The sequence below is a fragment of the Heterocephalus glaber genome, unplaced genomic scaffold, assembly GCF_053883595.1.
Source record: "Heterocephalus glaber isolate CG9 unplaced genomic scaffold, H.glaber_assembly_v1.0 deba00001773, whole genome shotgun sequence".
Lineage (NCBI taxonomy): Eukaryota > Metazoa > Chordata > Mammalia > Rodentia > Bathyergidae > Heterocephalus > Heterocephalus glaber.
Window position 1 is genome coordinate 11,399,099 of NW_028258463.1, and position 18,051 is coordinate 11,417,149.

Genomic DNA, 18,051 nt, shown 5'->3' on the forward strand with positions numbered 1-18,051 from the left:
CTCCTTCCCGAGCCCTCGAGAATCCACGTCCCTCGGATATATCCTGTGCTTTCGGGAACAAGCCTACTCATTCTCAGAGACACATCCGTCTTTTTAGAGACACTGCTTCACCAAGGACATATTGATTTTTCAGCTGAGATAAATCTTTGCTCTTTTCCCATGAATACATCTGCCTTTTCCGAGTTGTAGCTACTCCTTGGTATTGCCTTCATGCATTTTACTATTATACATCAGGGGCCTGCTGGTGTAAGACCTTATGTGTATATTGTGCTGCAAAGACAGACTCCTGGGTTCCGCCCTCCAAGCGTTTCAACTGGTGGGGAAGTTGTCATGTGTCCAAGGAAACACAAACCCTGGAAGGAGTGATGAGAGAGCCACAGCCATGCCCCTACCCGCGAGAGTAGAAAGGGTGATGAACCAGGAAGTTATTACAGGAGTCCAGGCTTGGGAAGGTGAACTGGTGATGGGGAAGTGGAAAAGAATTACATGCAGGGGGTTTGATTAAAGACAGGGAAGAGAATCAGCAGGACTTGGATTTAAGGCAATGAAGGAGAAAAGTTAGTGGTGGGTGACTCAGACTTCGAACCTAGGTTACTAGAAAGAAGATGGCAGCAGTGACAGAAAAGGGCCCCAGGGAGGAGGGATGGTCCTGAGGAGAAGGACCCACAACGTGAGCTAGCAGTGGCAGGGGCCCTTGGATTCCAGAGACCTGGATGTGAGGGTCACAGAGGGGGACGAGGCTGGATCTGAAGTCGAGGCTTGGGAACCTTCTGCACAGAACTGGAATATGAACCCATGAGAGGAGTGAGAGCACTGTCCGAAGGTGCAGCCGAAAGGAGAAGGCTGAGGTTGGACTCCTGGGGAGCACTCACCTGTGAGACGAGCGAGTCTCACGTGTTGGCACGCTTGCCCACCATTCTTGCCTCTTTTTGGCGCAGTGCTGGACATCCCTTCCAGCAGAGTCTGTGCGGTACGATCAACATTCTGTCAGTGCAGTTCCTGAGCGCCATCCCAGAGAAAGGCAGCTCTTGAAAACATCTCGCTGTGGCCCCGTTCACCTTATTTCCTGGATTGGGTACCATGTAACTTCTGGCTCTTCCCCAAAATCAAAATGACCATGAAAGGTAGTGTTTTGAATCTATATGAATAAAGAAGCAGCCATGACAACACAACTATGGACAATCATGAGGGAGGACTTCCAGAACTGCTTGGGAAGGTGGCGAGAATGATGGGGTAGGGCCGGGGATGTAGCTCAATGGTTCCGCCGCCTGCCTCTCAAGCGCAAGGTCCCGAGTTTGATCCCCGGTATCAAAAAAATAAATAAATAAAAATTTTAAAAAATTAAAAATTAAGAAAAAAAATGATGGTAGCTTAGACTGGCCTCAAACTCACTGCAATCCTCCTGCCTCAGCCTCCCAAGTCCTGGCATCCTAGGCGTGGGCCACCAAGCCCTGCCAGGAGACCTGATCTACTTGCATTCTAACTGCGCCGCTCTCGGAAACTCATTACCCTCTTTGGGGTTGAACCAGGAGCCTCCCCAGGCCTCTTTCTGGTCCACCGGGCAAACCCCTGTAGAACAAGGGCCGGAGACTCGGCCTCCCTGCTTCTCACGGGGGGGGGGGGGCCGCGGGGGCGGGGGGCGGAACCTTTGCGCCGCGCTTCCTGCCCGGACGCGCTGAAGTTGCACCGGAAGTCCCTTGCAGAGCTTCCGGGTTTCCGGGGCAACTACGATGGCGATGAGTTTCGAGTGGCCGTGGCAGTATCGTTTCCCGCCCTTCTTTACGTGAGGCTCCAACCCCGGGAAGCCCCGCTGTGCCTCCCTCCCATAGCCGGGGCCCTGGGCTCAGCCCCGATGCTTCACTTGGGGAGGGGGAGAGGACCCCGCCTCCACCTCCTCCGCCCCCTCGCTTCTGCCCAGACGCGCCCGGGGCGAGAGCCGACCCCGCGCCCCTCTCCCCTCGCCCGCAGGTTACAGCCCAACGTGGACACACGGCAGAAGCAGCTGGCCGCCTGGTGCTCGCTGGTCCTGTCCTTCTGCCGCCTGCACAAACAGTCGAGCATGACGGTGATGGAGGCGCAGGAGAGTCCGCTCTTCAACAACGTCAAGCTGCAGCGTATCCTCCCGCGCTGCACCCTCCCCCGGAGCCCGGGCTGCGCTCCTCCCGCCCCGAGCCCAGGCAGTCAGCTTCCCGTTGGACTGGACACGGGGAAGAGCTGACATCCATTTGTCTCCCCGATGCGGCTTCAGACCCTCTAGTCCCGGGAAGTGTTGAGTGGTTGGTTCTTAGAATCGGTGCCCTGAAGCCGAGTCCCGAGCTTTAAACCGGAGCCCTTTTGGCTGTTTGAATCTCCTGTCCTCTGGGTGAGGCTCAAACCTCGTGCGACCTTCAGTAGTTTTCTCTGCCCATGCCACTCCTTGGGGGAAGTGAGGGTCATCTATGTTTGGTGCCTGATGCATTCCCACAACATCTATGGAGAAAGGCTTGCAGAAGGCCAAAAGAGAGAGGATGAGCAATGGTAGTAGCTTTCATCTTGAAAAGTTCTTCCTTCTCATTGGAAGAGCCCCCACCCCCAATATCAAGGAAATGCTAATGCTATCTTGTTCAGAAATTGTATGCATGCGTGCGTGTGTTTGTGAGGGCAGGTGGTTCTCAGCACAGGACTGGCTGAGAATTTTTATCCAACCGAATTCCCATGTATGCCATTCCCTTAACCTTCAACCAGGGAAGCTTCCTGTGGAATCCATCCAGATTGTGTTAGAGGAACTGAGGAAGAAAGGTGAGTTCAGTTCCCCGATTCCTTATGTTTCTTCCTACTTGGGCTTCCCCAGGACAGGTTAGGACAGGTCTTTTGAATAACTTTTTCTCCTCACTGGCTTGAAGCCCAGTGTTCTGTACAGCAAATGGCTCGGTTCCTGCCCTCGCCCTGCCCCTTAAATTGAGACAGCTCTACTTGTCCCCTAAACCTGATGAGAGGTGGGGTAGGGAGAATGGGTGCCTTGTAGATGGTAACAGCAAAATCAATATAAATATAGAGTCTGCTGCTGAAAGCAGAGTCTCTTCCACTCTGACCCAGCATGGTATTTGCCTCTTTGTCCTTTTTTTAGAGCATGATTTCCTAAGTCTCTGTTTTACAGGGAACCTCGAGTGGTTGGATAAGAACAAGTCTAGCTTCCTGATCATGTGGCGGAGGCCAGAAGAATGGGGGAAACTCATTTATCAGTGGGTGAGACCCTGCGGCCAAGGACTAAGCAACGACCCATGGCAAAGGGGACTTTTCTCTCTGCCCAGCAGATACCTGGTGTTCCCAGACCACACTTGGCCAAATGGGGAAGCAGCAGAAAGAGCAAGTGTAGGCCTTCCAGGCAGTTGCCCTTCAGTGACTCAATTTCTCTGACTGCAGTGAGCCTCCCTTTCCAGTAGGAGGCCAGAGGCTAGTGAGGCCATGTTTAGAGAATGCGGCACTGGGAACCATGAGTGTGATTGTTGGCCGAAGCCTCTGGCCACAGGAGATAAATGGGGAAAGGAAGGCCAAAGCAGCTGGGGCCCCTGCTCTGCAGTGCACCTTCATGGGGCCGTCCCATAAACGAGACATTCTGAGCTGGTGTGGGTGTGGGGTCAGAATACTCTCCCTTCTTTCTTAGCCCCCACCAGCCCCACACATTCCCATGGGAAAGAGGAGAGGAGGAAGCATCAACAACCTAAATATAACAGACACCACCCATTCCTGAGCAGGGAAACCACCAGAACGCAAGGTCACTCTTCAGACACGTGAAGGCCTGTGGTCTAGTGGTTCCCAGTGTGTGTGCACACACACAAATATAGCACCTGTAGGGTTTGTGGTTTGGGGCCAGTGCAGAAGTGACAGCCCTGGTTTGGAAACAGGGACCAATCCTGGATGAAAGAGGTGGAGCTGCTGAGGTTGCCTTCTCCCAGGAGACACTTGGTCCTCATTCAGGCCTCATTTTCGGTGCCCATAGGTTTCCAGGAGTGGCCAGAACAACTCCGTGTTCACCCTGTATGAACTGACCAGTGGGGAGGACACAGAGGGTGAAGGTAATGCCCTTTCTTGCCTCCAGTGCTGGCCTCAGTCCTGGTCAACTTGATACTCAGCCTCCCATTGCTCTGCCACTGCATCCCTGCATCCTGTAATAGTGCATCAACCGCCTGAATTTGGAGAACTCCATAGTTTGTTTGCGGGTTTGTATGGGCAGTTTCCTAGGGATGGGGTCCGCCTGCCAGGTCTTCAGGGGTACGTGTGACCCATGAGAAGGTGAGAATTGCTGTGTCGATGCCAGCTGAGGCGCCAGCGTGGGGGATTAAACCTGAAATCAGCTCCCTTGCTGACTCAGGCTCTCTTTCACCCCTTATTCTCATAGAGGGCTCAAGATTCGTGGGCGTCAGCTGAAGGGATTGGGCCAACACCCCCAGCCCATTTAAATACTTTGGTTTTGGACCAGGCAAGGATTTGTATCCGCTTTGATTTTCACATAGGGTAAACACTGTCTTAGCTCGTTTCTCTCTGGTCCTGATCCCCAGAGTCACCAAAAGTTTGAGGCTTTCCTGGGGCCCCTGGGGGTGCCACTTCCTTCCCTGCCAGGCCCCGGCTGCCCCAACAGAGGCTCCAGCTGTTGGCTGTTCCCCCTGCCCTGCAGGCCTCTGCTTGCTGTGCCCACCGTCACCCCATGACTTCAGCTTGGCCCAGCGCTCTGGCTTCCTCAGAATGCCAGCTCCCGCTGGAGCCGAGCCCGCGGGGGTGTGGAGAGCCAGCCTGCCAGGGCTTGCCTGCCGCCTCACACTCCCTCCCCTGCAGTATCTGCCACATCTCCAGAGCCTAGGCCGGCCCTTGGCTCTCAGCCCGGTCCTGTCCAGCTCTGGAGTGTGGGATTGGTGCTGGATGCACCAGCACCTGGTGGGGTACTGGCTGGACTCGGTGTCAGGATGGCGCCTCCCGACCTGCACCAGTGTGCAGCCAGGGTCATGGAGCGCCGTCAGGGTCCCTCCTGTGTGGCCAAGTGTTTCTCCAGCTCCTTAGTAGTGGGGGAGGGGAAAGGCGGGGGTGGCATTTCCAGGAGCACCAGGAGGGAGAAATAAGCCTGACCCAGCCTCCTTCCCCCCATACCCCTAAGGAGGAGCACCAGAACTGGGGTGGCAGCTGCCATGGTGCCGGCGGTCTCCCCGCGCCCTGGCTTTGGGAGTCTCAGCTCTGAAGACGGCAGTGGTGGCTCTCTGCAGTCGCTCGGAGAGCTAAGTGTCCCTCATTGCCCATCTCTTCCTGTCCAGAGTTCCACGGGCTGGACGAGGCGACCCTCCTGCGGGCTCTGCAGGCCCTGCAGCAGGAGCACAAGGCTGAGATAATCACCCTCAGCGACGGCCGAGGCGTCAAGTTCTTCTAGCAGAGCCTGCCTCCCTGACCTCTCGCCTCCCGCGTTCCCAGGGCTCCAGGGTCCCCACAGACCAGATCTGTGACCGCAGCGGACTCCTCAGGGCTCCAGGCCGGCGGCTGGGACACAGGGATGGGTGTCCCCACCCACTTGTCTGTCTTTGGGTTCAGGGAGCCCAAGGTGCAGGGCGAAGGGACTCGCTGCTTTTGCCCTCCCTCCATCCCGCACGGCCCGAGCCCAGGTCTGTGAACCGGGGTGGCTCGGGTCCAGGCACACAGGCGCCTGCGCAGCCTCGCGTCTCCCTCCCTGCCCTTCTCAGGCTGGTGCCGGGGCCTCCAAGGGCTGGGGAGCCCTGGGTGCCGGCGCCTTCCCGGCGACGTGAAGAGCGCGGCCCCCACAGGGTGGGCAGTGAGGCGGGCACCGCTGATCTACGCTACTAAAATCTCAACTCCCGCTGCTTGCTGTGCTGTTACTGCCTGAGCCGGGGAGGCTGCCCGGTTCCACCCGAGTGAGCCGAGGGCCGGGCCAGGCCGGTTGGAGCAGGCCTGGGGGTGGGCTGTGTGGGGAGGGCTGATGGGACACGGCTGGGGGCAGGCGGCCCGCATGAGCCCCCTCTGCAACCCTTCTGGTCTGGGGAGGGTGGTTGTGGCCAGGGCGACATGGGGGTAAACCGGATGTGGACTTCGGTTTACTGGGGACTTTGGCAAACAGGAGGAAAGAAGAGGTGCCTACAGTGAAGAAGCAGCCTGGCTGCGGGCTAGGCGGGCTCTGGGTTGGGGAGGACTCGTCCGGGGCTGCGCACACCCGTTCTTGTGCCGACCGGGGAGGCGGAGAGGCCAGAAGCAGAGCTTTCCGCTGACCTTCGTGTCTGCCTGAGGCCGCTCCGGGCCACAGGTCAGGGGAGCCGGTCTTATATGGGGCGCGCAGGCCGCGGCACCCCCCCCCCCGCCCGGAGACACTCAAGGTCCGTGCGGTGGGGGGCGGGGCCGGGGCGGGGCCACACGCTCTGCCGGGCAATGCGCACTCATCGGCCGTCCCTCCCGCCGCGCTCCTCGGGACGCCTGGCTCAAAGCGCTCGGCGGCTCCGATGTTGGCGCCCCGGGCCAAAGAGCCCGCGGACCCCATGTCCCAGAACGAGGCCGACCTGGGCTTGCGGCCCCTCGGGGCCTCAGGGCCGCCCCGCTCTGGGCCCCCTGCCCGCCGTGTGCGCCGCTTCTCCGGCCGGGCTGAGGCCCGGCCGCGCGCCTCGCGCCCCGGCCGCCGCAGCTCCGTGGACCTGGGGCTGCTGAACCTCTGGTCGCAGCCCTCGGCGCCCGGCCTCGAATCCCCGGACCTCGCGGACCCCGGCCCCGCTCGCAGCCCGCCGCCCGGCTCCCGGGAGCCCCCCGAGGGCGCGTGGCCCAGGGCCACCCCAGCACCGCCCGTGGATTCCGCGCGCCCCGAGCTCGCTGGGACCCCCGGAGGACCGGGGCACGGGGAGCCACCGCGGGTGCCCGACGGCGTGGTCCGGGAGCGACGGCGGGAGCTGGAGGAGAAGGAGGACACGGAGACTCAGGCCGTGGCGACGTCCCCGGATGGCCGGTACCTCAAGTTTGACATCGAGATCGGGCGCGGCTCCTTCAAGACCGTGTACCGGGGGCTGGACACCGACACCACGGTGGAGGTGGCGTGGTGCGAGCTGCAGGTGCGGCGGCGCCTCGGGAGGGCCCTGGGGGCAGGGGACAGGGACAGCAGCTCGGGAGGATGCGCCCTTCCTGCCACATGTCCAGACCCCCACACACACCGGCCAGGCTCAGAAGGAGAAACTGAGGCAGGTGGGGTGCGGTGGCCTCTCGGCAGGCATGGACTCACTGTGAAGTACCCACACAGATCCCTGAGGTGGAATAGGACTGGAGATTGGGCGGGAGCCAGTGCAGGGCTTGCGGGCCGGCCCAGTCTCCCGCCTTGCATCGGCTCTCCACCTCTTTCTTTGAGACTTTCCAGCGACCTGGCGTGGCGCCCCCTCTCGCTCCGCGGGCCCCGGGGCTGGGGCGCGGGTCCTGTCCACTGCAGAGAGTTTAGGGCGTCTGGAGTGGGCCGACTGCTGGGCCCGTTCACAGCTTTGGGGAGGGCACAGGAAGCCGAATCCAGTCCGGCCTCTCCTCCCACTGCCCACCTGGGCTTGCCCTTCGCCAGCCCAGGATGTTGCTTGACAGACATCGCTCCCACTGTGGTGTGGATGGAAGGAGCCAGCCAGCTGTGCTCGGAAGCTCCAGATTCACACTGGGGGACAGAGCCAGGGGGAGGGCCCGCCACTTTTTCCCTGGCGCCAACTGGCCCCTTGCTTGTGTCAGTGCCTTGCCCAGGCTCCAGGCCAGGTGCGGGGGGTGGAGGCGCCAGGAGGGCTCTGCCTGGTGTCCATCTTGCCTTGCACTTCCTCCAGGCCCTCGCTTTCTGTCTTGATCCAGCAGTTCCCAATTTCTGGGGCCAACCCCTCAGAGGCCCCAGATCCCTGCCAGCGGTCTGTCGGCTGCCTACCTCCTGCCAGCCCCACGGCCACCGGGCTGGCCACAAAGGCGCTATTGAGCTGAGGAATCCCAGACTGGGCTGCATAACGGGGCTTGTGTCCAGCAGGGGGTCCGCGGCCGCACAGGATGGGTGTGTCCTGGGGCGACCTGAGGGGACCAGCCGGGGAACAAGGTCTGTTGCTGCTGTCAGGAGAGAGATGCCAGCGCTGGACCCCACCTGTAGGCTCTGGTCCTCACCCTCTGGGCAGCTCCACAAGCTGCTCTCTCCCGCCCCTTGGCTCCAGGCTTGATAGGACCTGTCCCCACCCCACAGACTCGGAAACTGTCCCGCGCGGAGCGGCAGCGCTTCTCTGAGGAGGTGGACATGCTCAAGGGGCTGCAGCACCCCAACATCGTCCGCTTCTACGATTCCTGGAAGTCGGTGCTGAGGGGCCAGGTTTGCATCGTGCTGGTCACCGAACTCATGACCTCGGGCACGCTCAAGACGTGAGCTCTGGGGGCAGGGGGGGGCGGGGCCCCTGCTCCCCTCCACTTCCACCACCCACGTGTCCCCACCGGGCCAGTCTCCAGGTCCCTCCACTGGGCTTTCCCTGCCTGGTCCTTGTCCCTCCTGCTTCCACCCCTGTGGCAGCCCCTAGGCCGGCTCAGCCCACCCTCTGCTACCTGATTTTCCTGCAGCCCAGATGCCGTCCCTGTCACAGATCCGACCTGTGACTCCTTCCTGAACCCTGTCAAGGATTCCTGGACCCTGGGAATAAAGTCCACAGTGCTGATCTGCTCTCAAAGTCCTAAAGACCCAGCCTGCTGTTTTTTCAGCCTAATTCCAGACAAACCCAGTTGCCAGTAGCTCCTTCCACCTTGCCCTGTCACTTGCCGTGTCCCTGCCTCTGAGCATGGCATCCTCTCTGCCTCGAAAGTCTCTGTCCTGTCCTCTTTTCACCCTTGAACTTCACCTCCTCCAGGATGCAGAAGTTACTTCCTCTGTGAAGCCCTGCCCTGACTCAGGACCATTACTCATTCCTTCCTGTGTTCCCCAGTGCCCATTCTGTAACCCCTGACTCAGTTTCTCCTGAAGGCCTGGCGAGGGGCCATGGTGCAGAGCCAGTGGCAGGGTGGGGAGACAGTCCTTTCCCATAGCGACCCTGGTGTCACCCACCCCCAGGTACCTGAGGCGCTTCCGGGAGATGAAGCCCAGGGTCCTCCAGCGATGGAGCCGCCAGATCCTCCGGGGGCTTCACTTCCTGCATTCCCGGGTGCCCCCCATCCTGCACCGGGATCTCAAGTGTGACAATGTCTTCATCACTGGCCCCACGGGCTCTGTCAAAATCGGGGACCTGGGCCTGGCCACGCTCAAGCGCGCTTCCTTTGCCAAGAGCGTCATAGGTGCATCCTCTAGGAGGGCCCTCGCCATGCTGCCACCCGGTGTCCGGAGAGCCTGGGTTTTCCCCACGTGTGGAGTGAGGGACCCTAGGGCGGCTGGGGGACTGTGGCACCCACAGGCACTCTGGGCAGTGGACATCGCTGGGTTGCCCCAGGCCTCCTGGCCCCTGTGTGCCCGGGTGGGGGGCGGGACCCGAAGGAAGGGACAGCAGCCTGAGCCCTGCTGCGTGCCCCACAGGGACCCCGGAATTCATGGCCCCCGAGATGTACGAGGAGAAATATGATGAAGCCGTGGACGTGTATGCGTTTGGCATGTGCATGCTGGAGATGGCCACCTCCGAGTACCCGTACTCTGAGTGCCAGAATGCGGCCCAGATCTACCGCAAGGTCACTTCGGTGAGGGCAGGGCTGGGAGCAGGGTCAGCTGCTTTCTTGGTTTCCTGCCCCAGCTGGCCTGTGGTTGGTGCCACTTCCCTCCCCAAAGACAGGACAGGTGAAAAGATGCCCTGGTGTGGTGGGCGTATTAGCACATGCCTGTACTTCCAACACTCGGGAGGCTGAGGCAGGAGGGTTTCTCAGAGTCTGAGGCCAGCCTGGGCTACATAGTGAGACCCTGCCCCCCCCCGAAAAGGTCCCCTGGTGCGCACTGAAGGGTATTGAGTAAGTGTGTGTGGATACACGCATTAGAATAACGTACGTGGCTCCCGAGGGTTTACACACTTGCATCCTTCCTCATCAGACCCTTCTGGTTACCTCTCGAGGTGGCCAGCAGAGGCCCTGCCCCATGTTTCATAACTGAGCAGCGCTCAGCAGGAGCCCTGTTCGGGTTCACGCTGGCACCTGGCCTCTGTGGGGCACCACGGCCAGAACCCGACACAGGCCACAGGCCTCACACCTGACTGCTCCGCAGGGCACCAAGCCGAACAGCTTCTACAAGGTGAAGATGCCGGAGGTGAAGGGGATCATCGAAGGCTGCATCCGCACGGACAAGAACCAGAGGTGGGCAGGGCTGAGGCGGGAGGGGCAGGGTGAGGGGCCGCGCTCACCCCTGTGCCCCCAGGTTCACCATCCAGGACCTGCTGGCCCACGCCTTCTTCCGCGAGGAGCGCGGTGTGCACGTGGAGCTGGCAGAGGAGGATGACGGCCAGAAGCCAGACCTGAAGCTCTGGCTGCGCATGGAGGATGCTCGGCGAGGAGGCGGGCGCCCTCGGGACAAGCAGGCCATCGAGTTCTTGTTCCAGCTGGGCCGGGACGTGGCAGAGGAGGTGGCCCAGGAGATGGTGAGCACAGAGGGGTGCCCTGGAGGCCCTCGCTGCACCCACCCCGTGTCCTGGCTCCTCCTCAGGCCAGTGCATCCTGTGCTGCCCTTCCCAGGTGCACTGATTCCCCGTGCTTCCTTTCTTCCCTTCTTGTTCTTTTGCTCTCCTTCCTCCGTGCTCAGAACCATCTACTCCAGGAAGGCTGCTCCTCAAGGCTCAAAATGAAACATGGGTCTTTGGTTACAGTGGGTCTTGGGTTTTGTTTCTGGTTTTTTGAGACAGAGTCTCACTACTTAGTTCAGGGCGGCCTTGAACTCACTGTGTAGCCCAGGCTGGCCTCCAACTGGCAGCAGTTGTCCTGTCTCAGCCTCCTGAGTGCTGGGACCCCAGGCTTGTGCCACTGTGCCCTGCCAGACTGTGTTTAGAGTGAAGATTTTAAGTCAGATCACCCTGCTGCAGCTCTTCTCCTCACCCAGCAGAGCTCAAACTGCAATGAGCGAGGACTAGAATGGATGCTGGCGGGAGGGTGACACTGATGTGGACCTAGAAGAAGGGGCGGGGGTGTGGGGGCCAGCTAGGGGGCCTGGTGGGGGAAAGGCGGAAGTAGGGGTCCTCCAGAGAAGTGGGGGTGCCGAGGGCGACCAGACACCTCTCACTGTCACCCGGGGAATGGCTGGGTCCGCTGATGGCCCCCCTGCGCGCTCTGGCGGCCCCTGTGAGGTGTCACCGTGGCCCCAAGCTGTGTTCTCACCCCCACCCAGGTGGCCCTGGGCTTGGTCTGCGAGGCTGATTACCAGCCGGTGGCCCGGGCAGTGCGAGAGCGGGTCTCCGCCATCCAGCGCAAGCGTGAGAAGCTGCAGAAAGCTAGGGAGCTGGAGGCCCTGCCACCCGAGCCGGGACCCCTGCCACTGACTGTCCCCGTGGCTCCAGGTGCCCCTGAGCCCGAGGAGCCGGAGGCCGACCAGCACCAGGCTTTCCTGTTCCGCCACGCCAGCTGCTCGTCCACCACCTGTAAGTCCCTGGCCTGGGCCTCGGTCCCAGAGCCCTGGCACCTGCTCCCCACTCCCTGAAGTCCAGCCGGTGACACCGCCACCTAAGCCACCTTCCGGCTTGGGAGACCCCTGCCCCCCACAGCTCCCTCCTGGCCCAGCCAGGCCCCCTCCCCTGCCACCCCCCTTTGCTTTTTGTTTGACCCCTGGCCCCCACCAGCGGACTGCGAGACTGACGGCTACCTCAGCTCCTCTGGCTTCCTGGACGCCTCAGACTGTGCCCTTGCGCCCCCTGGGGAGGTGCCCTCCAGCCCTGCCGAGCCCTGGCTCCATCTGCCTCCAGTGAGTGGGGGTCATGGTGTGCAGGCCCCGTCCCTGGGGGTCCCCCGCTCTGCACACCCTCCCCGTGGTGTCCTCCAGCACCTCAGTGCTACCTCCCTGGTCCCCAGTGGCCCTGGCCTCACAGACCCATCTCCTCTTTCAGGCTTTTGCTGTGTCCATCCCACGTTCCGGCCCCGGCAGTGACTTTTCCCCAGGGGACAGGTATGCTCTGATGTGAGTCAGGGTGGGAGGCAGAGTAGGGAGCTCTGGGGTCCTGGGTCCCCTCAGACACCCGTGTCCTTTCCCTTTGGCAGCTGTGCCTCAGAGGCAGCGTCAGGCCTCAGCGACCTGGGCGAGGGCATGGGGCAGATGCGGAGACCCCCAGGGAAGACTCCCCGGCGCAGACCCCGGTCCCGGCTGCGGGTCATGAGTGTGCGGAGGGTTGCAGGGGCTGGGGAATGGGCAGCTGTGGGGGTCGGGGGAGCGGAAAAGAGGGGTCAGGGTGTGACTGGCACCCGTGGGCAGCCAGTCCACTCGCAGGGCCAGACTCTAGGGGCGGAGTCTGCTTGGCTGGTGTGGGGTGGCTCCCGTGACGGTGGCCAGGACACAGGCATTGACCTCCCCCTCGCCGACTTGGAATCTGAAGGTCTCAGACCAGAATGACAGAGTGGTCGAGTGCCAGCTGCAGACCCACAACAGCAAGATGGTGACCTTCCGGTTCGATCTGGACGGGGACAGCCCGGAAGAGATCGCGGCTGCCATGGTGAGGGGCGAGAACAGGGGCTGGGCTCTCGCAGTGCCCAGCTGTGCTGAAATGCCCCGACCCGGCAGCACTCAGCCTGCAGCCGCAGGACGCCTCTGCCTCCGTCCTTGTCCCCAGCCGAGACATCTCAGCACAGGCTAGGAGAGTGACACTGGCTGTCAGCAGGGTGGGTGGGACAGCGGGGACCGGGCAGGACCTGCCCAGGTGGGGCAGGGGAGAGGGGGTGCCCCGCTGGAGGCGCAGCCCGGAAGAGGCTTCCCAAGCAGGCACGCGGGCTGGAAGGACGTCAGGGAGGCCACTGTCACCGCAGGAGGGGACCCCGGGGAGCACTGGGGGACATAGGGGTGGGCAGGCAGAGGGGCACAGGCTGCAATGGTCTGAAGAGGAGGACAGTGTTCTGTGGCGAGAAAGGGCTTTATGGAGATCTTTGCACCGTGGGGACCCGAGAGCTGGGTGCGGGTGAAGAAGACAGGTTATGGGGGGCGGGCAGGGCTGTCTCTGGAAAACTAGCTGCTCGGAACCCAGGGAGCTGCTGACGTAGTGCAGCACAGGAGTGGGTGCTGATGAATAAATACTTGCTGAGCTGATAGGGAGTCAGGGAGAGGGATGTCGAGGGCAGCTTCCTACTTGAGGAACGAAGAGGAGCAGGCACTGGCCGAGGGAGGTCAGGGATGGAGGCAGGTGGATAGGCAGGATGGAGCGAGGCAAGGTCCTTGGTAGCCATGGGCCTCGGGTTGGGCTGGAGAGAGGTGGAGAGAGCAGGCCTGCAGAGCCCAAGCCCAGAGGGCACTGCCACCTGTCCCTGTCCTAGGCGGGAGGGGAGGCTAGGCCATCGGACGCAGAGCTGGAGACAGCAGCAGGAGTTGTAGGGGTGGTGCAGGGTGCATCCTGGCAGGCCCGCTCCAGCTCTGTGAGGAGGGCTGGTGGAGACCCTCTGTAGTGGGGGCGGAGGAGGCGGCCTGCCGGCGATGGAGAGAGAGGAGGGGACCGACGCCAGGCCACCTCCCGCCAGGCCACCTCCCGCCAGGCCACCTCCCGCCAGGCCACCCTGGAGTTTGGGTGGCTGGGTGCTCAGAGGTCTGGTGCCCGGCATCAAACAAGCCCAGGGCTCACGCCTTCCCTCCTGACCAGTGCACTCCACGGCTATGGCTTCTCACCCCCAAATCTTTTGTTGTTCCTTGGGGTTCTAGAGGGAGGACAAATGAGGAACCGAGGCCCCCCAGGTCCTTGCTCTAAGCTGTCGGTGTCTTCTCTGCCCTACCGGTCTCCTTTCTCCCTGGTGAGCAGGGTGCAAAGGCCAGGCGTGCAGGGTTCAGGGCTGAAATTCAGGGGAGCTGAACGAGTTCATTCCCTCCCTGTCCTCCTTTCTTCCCTCCTTTTCCCGCCCTTCTTTGGAGCTGGGGCTGAGCCCAGGGCCTCCTGCATCCTAGGCCGGCACAGCACCCCTGAGCGCACCCCCAGCCCTTGGGCAAGTTTCTTATCTCCTCTGAAGCCAGCGCCTCCTAGGTGCTAATTCTTGTTTGGCAATGTTCTGACTGATAAGGTAGAGGGCACCCCAAAGGACTCAGGTCCAGGCCCAGAGGCTGCAGCGCCGTCCCAGGGTTGCTGTCCCTGGGGTTGTGTGACCTGGGCTAGCCTTTTTGTTTTGATTGTGATAAATGAAAACCACATACATCAGTTTTTACCACTGTAACCTTTTTAAAGTGTACAGCGCAGCGGTGCTCACTGTATCCACGTTGTTGTGAACAGATCTCCAGGCCGAGCTGCTGTCTCCATAACAGGGCCCCCCCCAGCAGGGTTTCTGTCCCCTGTGTGGCAGGCAGCAGGCACTCAGTGCCCGTGGAGTGGAATGTGGCATTCACCACTCATGGCCTTGTTTCTGCCTACCGCCTGTACAGACGGGCCCTCTGTGTACACGTCAGAGACCCGCTGCGGGCAGGGATCGTGTCCACAGCACCAAGGGACAGCACCTGGCTTTCGGCAGACCTGGGTTCCAGCCCTGTGCCCAGGGCCCCCGAACATTATCTGTTTGACACTGGTTATCTTCTCCCTGACACGAGGTGCGCGTGAGACCCCAGAAAGCTGTTGGTGGTGAATGTGACGCTCGTGCCAGGCACTGGTGCGTTCAGGACATGTCCCGTGACTGGCTTTCCTTCCAACTGCCCCTGTCCCCACCCACGCTGCCCTGGGCCTGGCCCACAGCAGGACCAGTGAGATGACCGAGTGCCCGCCCGCCCACCCCCCAGGTGTACAACGAGTTCATCCTGCCCGCCGAGCACGAGGGCTTCCTGCGGCGCATCCGGGAGGTCATCCAGCGGGTGGAGATGCTGCTCAAGAGGGACTCTGGCCGCCCCGCCGAGGCTACTGAAGACGCCCCGGGCCCCCAGGTCAGGCCCCTCTGGGGCCCTCTGCGAGTGGCCCTGTCCCTTCAGGTCTTCTGCTCTGGGACTGGAAGACAGAGGCTCTCACCCCACTTGAGAGAGAGTGTGATAAAAGCTGTGGACTCTTGTTCTAGAAACACCCGTTGAATGAAAACTTTTTAAAAAAAACTATTATCAGCTAGGCATGGAGGGGAACGCCTGTAATCCCAGCACTTGGGAGGATGAGGCAGGTGGATCTGTGAGTTCAAAGCCAGCCTGGGCTTCATAGTGAGTGCAAGGCCAGCCTGAGCTACATAGCAAGACCCTGCCTCAATGGAATAAAACAAGACAGCCCCCCCAAATAGCTCTATTATCTTGAAATAATTTCAGACGTGGGGGTGGAAGTTGTAAGAACTGCACAGAGAACTCCTGGGTCGCTTTGCCCGGATTCGCCCGTTGCTAAGAGTTTTCCAACATTAGCTTTGTCTTCCTCCCCACTGTGTGCGTGTTACATACAGAAACAGATGCATATTTTCTCAGCGCCGCTGGAGTAATTTGCAAAGCCCTGCTCTTTAGCCTGAGTCCGGCACCTGGGGCACCTGCACTTTCCGAATCCCAGAAGCGCCCGGCCTGGGAGCTGGGTCCCAGGCTTCCCCATGGTGACTGTGGCCCTTGTCTCCCTCAGGAGCAGCTGACTCCCCTGCCTGCCCTCCAGGACCTGCCCCGAGGTGTGTACCAGTCCCGTCTCCATCCGGCCCACCCTCGGGGCCCTCTGGGAAGGGATGGCGGGACTGCAACCTCACGCTGCTCCCTGCAGAGCTCCAGAGCAGCACCAGCCCAGGACAGCAGAGCTGGGCTGCCTTCTCCACCTCGCCGCCCCCGCCCGGCACGCCCTCGTCCCCGGCAGCCCCCGTCTTCCCCGTGGCTTCTCCCCCGTGTCTCGCCGGACCCTGTGTGTTCCCCCCCACTTCTGCCCAGCTCCCCGGCTCTCCCTGCTCCGTCCCCTCCCCCTCCCCCTCCCCCTCCAGTGCAGTCCAGGCCCCACGTGCTCTGCTTCCCCTGGGCTCTCTCCCCAGCAGCCCCCAGGGCCCTCTGAGCCCCCCTCCTCTCCCTCTCTGTCCCTCCCCTGCCACTGCAGCCCCACTCCTTTCCCTGGCCAGTGCCTTCTCTCTGGCTGTGATGACCGTGGCTCAGTCCCTGCTCTCCCCGAACCCCGGGCTCCTCGCCCAGTGTCCTCCAGCACCCCCTGGCCCTCAGCCTGGCCTGCTGCCTCCACCTCTGCTTGCTCCTGGAGGCCAGGAGAACCTTTTGCCCTATGTGGCCAAGGCCGAGGCAGAGAGTGAGGTGAGGAGCCCCGAAGAGGTGGGAGCCCAGTCCAGGCCACTTCCCTCCGCTCCCAGCCACACCTCACAGGCCTCCCCGAGTCCTACATGGCCAACCCTGGGAGAAGCCAGGCTGGCACCCATCTCGGAAGGTGAGGCCTCAGACCCATCGTGCCCTGCCCGGCCCCTGCCCCCAGCACCCTGTGCACCTGTGGGTCCCCCTCCTTCCTCCCCGCGTCTCCCCGCAGAGGGGAAGCCCCAGCTCGTGGGGCGCTTCCAGGTGACCTCGCCCAAGGAGCCCGCGGAGCATCCTCCCCTGCAGCCAGCGAGCCCTGCTCTCCCCAGTTCCCCCAAGCTGCCAACCCCTCCGCTGAGCCCAGAAAGCTCAGACACCGAGGACAGTGCTGGGGGCAGGCTGGAGACCAGGGAGGCTCTGGCTGAGAGCGACCGCGCTGCCGAGGGCCTGGGGACTGCGCCAGAGGACGGGGATGTGGGGATGGAAGCCCACTCAGGGGACAGCCCGCCAGCCCTGGCCCATCCCAGCCCGGTATGGGTGAACTACTCGTACAGCAGCCTGTGCTTGAGCAGCGAGGAGTCGGAGAGCAGCGGGGAGGACGAGGAGTTCTGGGCCGAGCTGCAGAGCCTGAGGCAGAAGTGAGTGGGGAGGATGGAGCAGGCAGCGCAAGTGGCACGGAGTTCAGGTGCCTGCTTATGCCCGCTGTGTCCTCAGGCACCTGTCCGAGGTGGAGGCGCTCCAGGTGCTCCAGAAGAAGGAGATTGAGGACTTGTACAGCCGGCTGGGCAAGCAGCCGCCACCGGGCATCCTGGCCCCGGCCGCCATGCTGTCCAGCCGCCAGCGCCGCCTGTCCAAGGGCAGCTTCCCCACGTCCCGCCGCAACAGCCTGCAGCGCTCCGAGCCCCTGGGCCCTGGTGAGGCCACAGCTGCCCAGCCTCGGTCTCTCTCCAGATGCCCCATCCGTGGTCAGGGACCAGTGGTCCCTTACCTGGCTCTCTCGGTCCTGCTCCTAGGGGTCATGCGCAGGAACTCCCTGAGCGGCAGCAGCACGGGCTCCCAGGAGCAGCGGGCAAGCAAGGGGGTGACGTTCGCAGGGGATGTTGGCAGGATGGTGAGGGTGGCCGAGGGAGGGGGCGTCCAGCAGCTTTGCCTTCCGCCCACCTGGGAGGCTTCTTCAGCGCCCCTTTCCCCTGCAGTGAATTCAGAACAGAAGCCAGCGTCTCCCCCACAACAGGGCCCACCATGGCGCCTGTGCTCTCAGAATTGGATGCTTTTCTGACCAGCTCAGCTCAGCATGGACCCAGGACTCGGGACATGGGGTGTGGAGTGGAGGGTCACACACATGGGGACTGCCACGTGGAGGTGGCAGGTCTGTAGCCCAATCTTCATTTCACCCCGGCTCTGGCCAAGGGCCAACCACTACACCATCCCACCCAAGCCCAGAGGCTTCTAGAGGGCTCACTCCCAGCTGACACCAGATTAGCAGCAGCTAATAAATACTGAGATAAGGACTGTGAATCTGTTCCTGTCCTGCCTTAGGACCTGGGGCAGTCCTGGGTGAAGCAAGGGAGGATGTAGGAGGGACTCTCCTCTCACAAGGGTCATGGGTGGGCCAGGCATCATGGCGCACACCTGTGATCCCAGCACTTGGGAGGCTGAAGCAGGAGGATTGCCACAAGTTCAAGGCCAGCCTGGACTAAATGGTGAGATCTTTTAAATAAACAAAAGCAAAACAAGGGGCATGGGTGAAA

The 18,051-nt window shown here is 61.8% G+C and overlaps 2 protein-coding genes across 7 annotated transcripts; both read left to right on the forward strand.

Annotated features, from left to right (window-relative positions):
- Window positions 1-1,676: 1,676 nt before the first annotated feature.
- On the forward strand, window positions 1,677-5,836 carry Vps25 (vacuolar protein sorting 25 homolog). Its single transcript, XM_004859310.4, has 6 exons — window positions 1,677-1,783; window positions 1,969-2,114; window positions 2,725-2,778; window positions 3,137-3,225; window positions 3,980-4,055; window positions 5,283-5,836. Exons 1-6 carry the CDS (start codon window positions 1,731-1,733, stop codon window positions 5,393-5,395), a joined length of 531 nt encoding a protein of 176 aa, XP_004859367.1. The 5' UTR covers window positions 1,677-1,730; the 3' UTR covers window positions 5,396-5,836.
- A 141-nt stretch (window positions 5,837-5,977) lies between these two features.
- Window positions 5,978-17,818, forward strand: Wnk4 (WNK lysine deficient protein kinase 4). 6 transcript variants are annotated; one of them, XM_013077688.3, is made up of 18 exons: window positions 5,978-7,067; window positions 8,204-8,376; window positions 9,053-9,273; window positions 9,509-9,666; window positions 10,181-10,269; window positions 10,331-10,550; window positions 11,291-11,540; window positions 11,739-11,860; window positions 12,003-12,061; window positions 12,154-12,271; window positions 12,486-12,602; window positions 14,849-14,989; window positions 15,648-15,690; window positions 15,780-16,436; window positions 16,533-16,938; window positions 17,015-17,214; window positions 17,314-17,411; window positions 17,497-17,818. In XM_013077688.3, exons 1-18 carry the CDS (start codon window positions 6,471-6,473, stop codon window positions 17,497-17,499), a joined length of 3,672 nt encoding a protein of 1,223 aa, XP_012933142.2. In that variant the 5' UTR covers window positions 5,978-6,470; the 3' UTR covers window positions 17,500-17,818. The 6 variants fall into 6 exon arrangements, with proteins under 6 accessions (XP_012933142.2, XP_012933139.2, XP_012933140.2 ...); XM_013077685.3 differs by having other exon boundaries at window positions 15,780-16,938; XM_013077686.3 differs by having other exon boundaries at window positions 15,780-16,938; window positions 17,314-17,381.
- The last annotated feature ends 233 nt before the right edge of the window (window positions 17,819-18,051 follow it).

Coding starts and splice junctions, on each gene's coding strand:
- Vps25 (XM_004859310.4), top strand. CDS start 1,731: ATGGCGATGAGTTTCGAGTGGCCGTGGCAGTATCGTTTCCCGCCCTTC. Junction 2,779..3,136: donor AGAGGAACTGAGGAAGAAAG/GTGAGTTCAGTT, acceptor TCTGTTTTACAG/GGAACCTCGAGTGGTTGGAT. Junction 3,226..3,979: donor GGAAACTCATTTATCAGTGG/GTGAGACCCTGC, acceptor CGGTGCCCATAG/GTTTCCAGGAGTGGCCAGAA.
- Wnk4 (XM_013077685.3), top strand. CDS start 6,471: ATGTTGGCGCCCCGGGCCAAAGAGCCCGCGGACCCCATGTCCCAGAAC. Junction 9,274..9,508: donor CTTTGCCAAGAGCGTCATAG/GTGCATCCTCTA, acceptor CGTGCCCCACAG/GGACCCCGGAATTCATGGCC. Junction 9,667..10,180: donor TCTACCGCAAGGTCACTTCG/GTGAGGGCAGGG, acceptor ACTGCTCCGCAG/GGCACCAAGCCGAACAGCTT.